Source organism: Schistocerca americana, chromosome 4 (assembly GCF_021461395.2).
Source record: "Schistocerca americana isolate TAMUIC-IGC-003095 chromosome 4, iqSchAmer2.1, whole genome shotgun sequence".
NCBI classification, from domain to species: Eukaryota; Metazoa; Arthropoda; class Insecta; order Orthoptera; family Acrididae; genus Schistocerca; species Schistocerca americana.
In genome coordinates, this window is record NC_060122.1 from 470,001,225 (window position 1) to 470,010,931 (window position 9,707).

A 9,707-nucleotide genomic window follows, 5' to 3' on the forward strand; every position below is an offset into this window, starting at 1 on the left:
AGTTGAAGAGATTTCAGTAAATCTTGTTCATTGTCCCTCTAACATTTTTTTCTTCTGTTGAAGTTTCTTGACAAGCTGAAGGACTGTGAAGGAGTTTGTGTTGTCACATTCCATAAGGCAAGGATGACTCACTCTACCAATGGGTGGTTGTCTGATTCAACATTTTCATTATTAAGGTGTGGGAAGGTATTGTAAATGCTCTTGGTTGCCACTTCTGAAGTCACCCACAATTTGCGTGCCTGTTGGTCAAGTTTGTTCGGCATAAACTGGGTAATCCTGCACCTTAGCTGGAAGTAGCTGTTCATCATTTATAATACACATCCTGTCACATTAATGTGATCACTGCCTATTTTCGATGTCAATGTACAGCATCCACTTAAATAGCAGATGCCTGTCAGAGCAGTGGAGAATACATAAAACATGTTGAGGGAGGATGCAAAAAACAGTGCAGTTGTCGTAATGCGGAAATGGAGTGATTTATCTGATGTCCAAAACGGCATTATCATTGGCTTTCGGGCCAAGGAGGGAAACATTTCCAAAACTGCTAAGTCTGTGCGTAGTAAAATGGTAATATCCTAAATTAGCACAAAGGTGCACCAAGGGCCTTAGATGACAAGGGTGAACGAATCGCGTGGAGATGTGTGTGGGCAAATAGACAGGCAACTGTTGAGTAACTGACTGCCCAGATGAGTCAAGGAGCTACCAACAGTGTCTCCTCAATGACCATTAAGCGAATGTTGCTGCATATGGCCTCTGCAGCAGGTCACTGGTCCATGCACACATGGTGATTACTGTTCATTGGTGACGAAGGCTGGGATTTGCACACACATACAGCAACTAGATGTTCTGACAGTCACCACCCTTGTAGCCCAAAGTAGATTTGTTAGTTTTGAAGTACATTTAAATGTGTGCAACTGGTCACATGTTTACAGCACTTAGCACACTGGTATTGTGACATTTTGCAGAGAGAGATAGCAACGGTAGGTCATTATGCTGCAAAGAAAGTTATGTTATTAACTGAATAACTGCCCGGGAACTGACTGAGGTTTGTACTTCTGCATTTCAAATTATTATTTAGCTAAAACTTTTCTCTAAACATTGATAAATAACACTGTAAAGCAAAGCTATTTACTTTCCATGAAAGAAGATAATAATGTACAAATCATGACTAATTACAAACTGTAGAGAAGTAACACAGCATAAACAAAAATAATGTTACCAGATTTCAACTGTTTGCACAAAAGTTCATGTTAAACAGTAACTACATAGTTACTTACTTATGGTAGAAAACATTTTGTTTCTACAGCTCAGCTGCAAACCTCCTTTTTAAAGCATCAATCTGGGTGAGTTCATCAAGAGGTTTGCTCAAATGAGCTAATTTTTTAATCTGATTTTTCCCAAAGCTTCCCAGGTAATACGCCCTTCCCTGGAACTTGGTCCATCGAGAAATTAACTTGTTATTCAGCTCGTTCAGTCTCAACCAAAATCTATCTAAAAATTCTTTCTCAGAATGTGCATAGGTTGTGTCATCAATAGTATACTGATTAGACCAACTTAATGCTTCACCTTCTAGAAACTTTATAACAAACTTGATCTTCATCATATGAGTCATATTAGACACAAAATTATCTCTGCAATTCTGCAGAAAATCTGCAACATGTAAACTACATTCAGCTGAAAAGTTTTTCACTGGAATGTTGCAAAACATGGTGCTAGCATTGTTTATAAGGTTTCTTTTAACTAAATCATTGGACAGTTCTTCAAACTTTTTGCACAGGACAGAAACACTACATTCTTGGGTGGTTGTTTTGTCGTTACTGAATTTTACGTTTTCAACAAATTTATTATTTACTGTTTTCACCTGTTCAATGAAACTGCTTTCAACAAGTGCCAGTCAACACTATATTTCCAAAGCCGAAATTTGACTATTTACATTTTTGTCAACAGTTCTTATTCCCTCCTTCACTTTTTCAAAAGCATTCCGCACTCCCATCTTCAGTGATGTCATTTTCTACATTTTTGACTTCAGTATTGAATTTAAGTTCAGTTTCTTTCATTTTGGACTCACTACTTGAACAGCTAATCTATCAGTTTTTTGATTGATATCATTTATTTGAGCTGTCTTTTTACCAATACAATCAAATAATGCTGCTGTTGAATGATTGAATTTTATCAACTTGTTCTTACTTCCTTGTTTATGATTTTCAATTTCCTTATTGATTTTTGCAAACTGATGCTTATTATTATTCATTTTTATTAATTGATCCTTATTATCGTTACTCATTTTTATTGACGATGCCAACCTGGTATATCTGTCGTTATTATCATCTTGTTTTACTAATTTACATGATTTGTTGCCGTCATTTTTTCTGTTCTACTACTTAATCAATAATATTTTTTGTTCTTGTCTCACAGTGCTACGTAAGTCACCCATGTCTGTATTAGTCCACACTGTTTCAGATTCTTTTTCAGTGATTGTCATTGTTAATGATTATTCAATGAAACACTTTACCACTAAAAGAAAATATTTCCAGTGCTTAACTTTGTTGTTAAATGTTGACCTCATTTTCTATCTTTCTTCTTCTTCTTCTTTTTCTTGATTGCAAACTCCTGTTTTGTTGATGTGCTTCATATTTGGCTGATCGCTCACAAAAAATTTTCTCAATATATGTTCTTTTAATGTGCAACAAGAAAAATAGCCCAACACAGTATTCATATTTCACTTTCAGAAAATCCCGGACGGTGCCACCCTCTTGTAGCCAAAAGTCAATATATTAATTTTGAAGTACTTTTAAATTTGGGTGTGTATTATCCACATTTTCACAACACTTGGCACGCTGAGGCAGTGACACACTCCGGAGACAAGTAGCAATGGTATAATCTGAATGAACAGTTCTGCTAATACTTATATTTTATTGTTCTTCGTTGTTGAAAGTTTTTGGCTCGTAGTCCATTTTGAAATGCAACTTTATATACTGGTGTTGAGGATGCTCGGCTTCATTTTGCTAAAAAATGTGAAGACGGGTGGAGTTTCTGTTGTTGAATTGATATATTTTCAGTTATTTCACTTTACACTACAAATTAAAATCAACAATCATGTTAACACACACAACTTGTACTCCAAACTCTCACTTCAAACTCATACTATGAACTGCCCAAGGACAAAGAGTTACCTCTAACAACATGTAGCAATGAAAATGCTATAATATATAAATCTATTTGTGCAAAATCGTCTTTCTAACATATATTTCAAAAATAAAGTACAAATAATTGATTATCACTGCTTATGTTTTTAAGAAATCCATAATCATCATCATCATCATAATAATAATTACATTAAGTGTTTATATATGTGGATTTGGTAGTTGATTTCTGGGTTTTGGGTCTTGAACTTGGGACTTGGTCATTCCATGTGATCAAAGGTCGGTTAGTACATTTATCTCACCGTAACCAGTTTTAGGAAAACGTCCACTGAGTGGCAACAGGTGGCCTTTTCAGATGAATCATGTTACATGCTGCATCAGAATCATGAATCACATTTCATGCTCCATGAGTAGATTAAAACTGAAGAAACTGCAAAAAGGTGGGAATTTAAGGAGATGGGACCTGGATAAACTGAAAGAACCAGAGGTTGTACAGAGTTTCAGGGGGAGCATAAGGGAACAATTGACAGGAATGGGGGAAAGAAATACAGTAGAAGAAGAATGGGTAGCTTTGAGGCATGAAATAGTGAAGGCAGCAGAGGATCAAGTAGGTAAAAAGACGAGGGCTAGTAGAAATCCTTGGGTAACAGAAGAAATATTGAATTTAATTGATGAAAGGAGAAAATATAAAAATGCAGTAAATGAAGCAGGCAAAAAGGAATACAAATGTCTCAAAAATGAGATCGACAGGAAGTGCAAAATGGCTAAGCAGGGATGGCTAGAGGACAAATGTAAGGATGTAGAGGCCTATCTCACTAGGGGTAAGATAGATACTGCCTACAGGAAAATTAAAGAGACCTTTGGAGATAAGAGAACGACTTGTATGAGTATCAAGAGCTCAGATGGAAACCCAGTTCTAAGCAAAGAAGGGAAAGCAGAAAGGTGGAAGATTTTTTTTTTTTGTTTTTAATACCCTGAAAGCGACAAATGATCAGTTTGAGGGGGGATTCCATTTTTTTGCCCAGAACAAATGAGAAACGGAATTATTTTTGTAATTTATGGGCCATTATTTATTTTAATGAAGAATGTGTAAGTTTTAAAGCACGTTTGCTTGATTTTACATATTTAAAAAGTCCAATACACTTATAATCGTAGTTGAAAACAATCACTAATCCATTTTTTTATCAAATTCAGGGTACATTTATTTTGTGCATCAGTCCATTTTAATGCCATGTGTGAAAAACCCTTTCTACGAAGCAATTGGAACTAGGAATACTAAAGATGAATGATAAGATGTGAACTTTTTGGGATCCACGATTTTCTTCCATTTCTCAATCACACTCTTATTTTGTCACAAACAACTGTGCCAAGTTCACGCTGCTTTTGATTATTTGAAATTCTTCGTATAAGGAGTCAGTGTTCCATTGATCGACCCTTAAAAGTTCCACAGGTTTTTGAAAATGGCTGTAAATTATTGGTGATTTTAAGTTTAAAAACAGCATCTTGCAAAAGGATGTCGTCGTCTGATAAATCGTATCGTGGTTACAGATATCTTACAAAATTGATGTAGAAGTGTAGAAAAATGTTAGTGCTTAATTCACCAGTTATTTCTCTTGTCTTACTTCTGAAGTAGTTGGCTGTTACTCTTTGCTAAATCTTTTTGCAAATCCCGTGCATTTCAGCATGCCTCTTAGTTACAGAGAGAGAACCTGATTCCGTCTTCTTCATTGTTGTTTCTACTGAAAACATAATCTTATGCAGAAACGACAAATACACTGAAGTTTTTATGTTGTCTTCTTTTCATGCGATCAACTTCTCTAACAGCTGAGGACATTCATTGCGGGATGCCAGAAAATGAGATTTTAGTGCAGGCCATATTTTTAACAGTCTTTCGACAGCAGGACCAAGATATAAAACTCTTATGGCAATATGTTTTATTATTTCTTCCCATTGCATCTCTTTCATTGCAAATTGGAGTTAAATGTCTGCTCTTCGTTTCACAGATCTATTGATGTGTCTGCATATTTTCAGTATCAAACTTTCTACATTCACTTCCAGTTTATCACTACTGTATTTTGTAGCATTGTGGAGAATATGGACGGCCAACCAGTTTTGACAATTTTATCATTTTCAGCTAAAAGAAGTGTATAAATGGAATGGTTTCTGCTGAAGTTTACATTAGTGGTGGGTGCCAAAACTTTTTAAAGACAATCCATTCTTCTCTGGTGTGTCTGTATTAAACTGAGAAACTTATTATGCACATTTTTTGTTACAGTCTACAAATTCCAGTAGAGTGTTTACCACTCCAGTATCATAATCATAGAATTGTAAGCAAATTGGAATCATTTTTCTTTTTTTTAATTACTTGCATTTGTTGATGTAGATTAGTATAGATTTTTTCCTTGGATGGTTTTTAAAATATTTTTAACAGATTCTTTGAACAGTACTCTGCATACAGTGACCTCTGCTTTTGTTCTTCAGCAGCTAAAACATTGAGCGATTTTTGAATCATTACAAACACAGGTAATAATTTGTGTGAACAAATCATAATATTGTAACTAAGAGAATTCTCTACCATGTGATAAACAGAAGCAAGTTCTCCAGTAATTTTGTTCGTCTCTGAGGCAAATGGTTCAAGCTTTGACACATATTTAGACAAAGTACTTGATGCTCTGTTGTATTTGAGATTTAGTAGGTGCTTGTTGTTTTTCATCAGCACACGAGAATTCTTTATTGCACAGGCAACAAAACGCGTTGTATGAGTTTTCGTGTACTTGCCTTAACCGGGAATACCTATTTTCCCAGATCGGATTGTACTTAGTAAATCTATTGGCTTTCATAGCAGGTATTCCACCACTTCTAGAAGAATTATCTGTGTCACTGTCACTTAAATCACTCATTGTGTCTATAGTTTTAGAAATAAATCACAAGCATAACACATTCAACAGTTCAGATTTCACAAAACAATGAACGAACTTAAGAATAGAATGACAATCAAGAATGAAATTTTAAAAAATCTGTCCACTATTGTTAATATGCATTGACATAGCATTTAAGAGTTAGCAAATGAACAAAAATGTTAAACAAAAATTGTAGAAAGAAAGATGAGTAATAAACAAATAGAAGAATGTAAAACAAAAACGGATAAAGGCAAACAGAAACGTGCAGCGTCACATGAGAGGGTGGGAATCTGTGAAGATCGGCCCTGCCCGATGCTATCATAGACCGATAGCCAAGCTAGTTGTATCTTCATTTGGTACGTGCATAGATAATAGGTACTTTTTAGCTGTACCGTGAAAGATTTCACAATAATAATCAAACACAGTTGAAATAAGAGACAGAGCCTGTCCTGGCGGGACATTTAAAATTATGCCAGAAATACAAGATGTCCTGGGATATATGGGATGCCTGGCAATGCTGCTCCTGAGGCTTGTGACAAGAACTGAGATTAGATCATCTGCTGACAGTAACAACTCTTATCTTCATAAGTTGTCTCTCACAGACAATCACCAGCTGAATCCAATCAGCCAGTTTCTAATTCAGTATCTTGAGTTCTCCAGAAGATGCAATATCTGTTCTCTAGTAAGACCAAGTTAATACGACATAATTTAAAATTTGTATTATTGGTGGGAAAAGGATTTGGCTGATAAATTACATTGCAATGCCCATTGTAGGGGAAACCTATCTAACAGTGCATACATAATTATTCAAGGCAGTGACTGATGAAAACAAAATGTGATGGAATATATTTGTAATTATGAGAACATTAATATTGTAAAAAGGAGTTGATCCCTCCTGCTGTTGCATCAATACTTCATGAAAGTTCTGTGAAACCAGGAGAATTAAGCAAATTGCTGCCCACTTTTGTCGAAAGAAGAAGAAATGAGGGAAGAGTAAAGCAGTTTGGTGGAAAGATGTTAAAAACTGATTTTATATTGTGTAAATAAAAGATGAAAGATGTGAGTAGATCCCTTCCGCTGTTTTAGTGCTAAGATTTCTTTTACCTCAAAGTGAAGGAATAAGTCTGTCATCCCAGTAATTGTGTTGAAATGACAGTCTTCCCATTGATTTATAGCTTCTCATTTTCAGTTGTTGTATCAGTATATAGCCCATCCCCTCTCCCTCTTTCTCCTCCTCCTCCATTTAACTATGTTTCTGCAACACCTCTCCACTCATGTGAAACCTGAAGCAGCAAAATAAATAAATAAATGAATGGAAATCTGTGACTTATAGTTGATCAGTGATAAAGGCTTACTTTTGTGGCAGCATAGCTGTGAATTAATTATGTCACCCCAGAAAAAGCTCTTGCAGCATACTAATCATTTCAAGTTTTGCAAGAAATTGTGGAGTACTTTTTGTCGCATTGCCATTCCATAAGTCAGTTCACTGAAAGTTCTAAGAACTCAACTAAGTCATGTTTGTTGCTGTAAATGTGGAATTTTGACAGTTGCAGTTTTGTCCATATGTCACTCTGAAATTTTATTTTACGAGGGACAGTAGGGAGAATGTTAAGGATATGACATAATTTAGTTACTACTTTTTGGGCTTCTGCAATTGAATGGTGTAAGAAACTATTCCTAAATATGAAGAAATAAGTTGACATTTTATGTGTATTTATAATATTGAAGGTTATCTTTACTTGTGCTTCTGTAATTGCATAATGTAGTTTTTGTTGTTATAATTGTGGATCTATATAAGAAGTGACTAAAAAAAATTATTTTTTTCAAAATAAATATGCAGGAACCGGTGCACCTCCGAGCTGGTGAACAACTGGAAGTCCATTTTTGGAGATTATCCAACAAGAAAAGTGTGTGGTATGAATGGTGTGTTACAAAACCAACACCTGGACCAGTGCATAACCCAAATGGAAGGTCATATACTATAGGTCTGTGAAGAGGAATGCAACAGTCTCCATACTGTATATCTGGGCAGTAAGATGATCCCGAAGTTTTCGATCTGTAAGCTGAAATTATCAGAACCTTCTAAATTTTAAAGAGAAACTATTGATTCTACATTAATAAATGTGGGGTTAAACAGGGTTATTAATGTTCAAAAACAGTGATGTATTGCAACAGATACAAGAAGTTAAAAAAAGAAGATTCATTTGCACTTCATAAATTCAGTTTGTCGAGTGTATTACAATGTGTCTGCCATTCTACTGAAATATTTTTATTTTTGTAAGTCAGAGAAGCAGCTGGAACTCTAGTACCAACTGCTTGAAGAAACATAATTCGAGCCACACAATTTTCGCAACATTCAGAATATTGGTGCACTTTTATTTTAATGGGTGTCTGTGATATTGGTACATTTTTCTTTTATTGTAATGTGACAAAGTGTACAGATGTGTGTCCTGATGTTGTCTTTTATGCAAAGGATTTATTGTGTAACTGTGTGCTTTCTTAGTACTATTATTTGCTCACAAACATGCAATTTCATAAATTGCAGTTGTTCTGTTCTCATTCTGTCAAGATTTTTGTTTTGTTAATCTTTCAGTTTCACACAGCGCCATATAGTGTATTACCTCATGTAATGGAATGCAACAGTAGTTGCTCCTGCCAATGAAATGACCAATTTCAGACTTGTGTATCTTTCTGTGAAAGCAAAATATGTGATGCGGTGATTAAATAAAATACCTTTTCCTCCTTTTTTAAAAAATTAAAAGGTACTCAGTGAGTTTTATGTTTTGACATAGGAAAAAGCTGTTTGTGTCATGGATCTACTAGGTTGTGTTCTGCGTTCTTTAACATTGAACTTGTGAATAATTATGTTTAGGCCATCTTACTGTAAAGAGCGCCATGTGATATTTGTCTTTCAGTGTTGTTTATTTTATGAAATATGGTAAAACTTGATTTTAGTTTTCATAGTTGTATCCGGTATTTTTGAAAGGAGCCAGTGATCAACAGCAAGATAAATTTTAAATTCCGAATTAATAAAATTTAGAATAAACTTCATTGAAAGCAATGAAATAAGTATTTGTTTTGATGTGGTCCATCGTGATTTCCTTTCCTTCAGAGAAGCTTTTACTCCTAGTGTCCTCAATTACTTGTTGTATGTGTGTCAATCTTTATCTTCACTTAAAATTTTTGCCCTCTGCAACTCCTGTTACCATGGAAGTTACTCTCAAGGAGTTAATACAAACCTGTCTTTCTTATCAATAAGAAAATTTTTGAAACTTCATATAACTCTCATTTTTCTTTAAAGTAAGATTTATTTAGCAGAAAATATTCACTGCACATGCAAAATTCCTTAAGTTACTGGGTTTCCTTACTACTTGATCTTGATGATGTATTCTGTTTCACAATTTCTAGCATTACTTCACCCATCTATATGCCATTGTGTAGTGAAAGCTGTGTTGCTAACCGAATCTTTAAGAATTTTAGCATTGTGATCTTTTCCAGTTGTACTGCTTTGCCTGGTTGAACTCGTTCTTCTCAGCCTTCGTTCGCTTAGACCAACAGGTTGAGAGAGAGTTTCACACAATTTCAGCAAAGCCTACATTAACAGGCCTTGGGAAAACAAAACATTTATTCGGTCTTACATTAATTCAGCCAAATCTGAGTTTCA

The 9,707-nt window shown here is 34.9% G+C and overlaps 1 protein-coding gene across 2 annotated transcripts in view; it reads left to right on the top strand.

The window, feature by feature from the left end:
- Window positions 1-9,063, top strand: part of LOC124612439 (protein arginine N-methyltransferase 5) — a 91,025-nt gene extending 81,962 nt beyond the window's left edge. For both annotated transcript variants that reach the window (XM_047140649.1, XM_047140651.1), the window contains exon 11: window positions 7,884-9,063. In XM_047140649.1, the coding sequence (XP_046996605.1) occupies window positions 7,884-8,036 (153 nt within the window). In that variant the 3' untranslated portion in view covers window positions 8,037-9,063. The remainder of the gene's footprint in view (window positions 1-7,883) is intronic.
- Window positions 9,064-9,707: the final 644 nt, after the last annotated feature.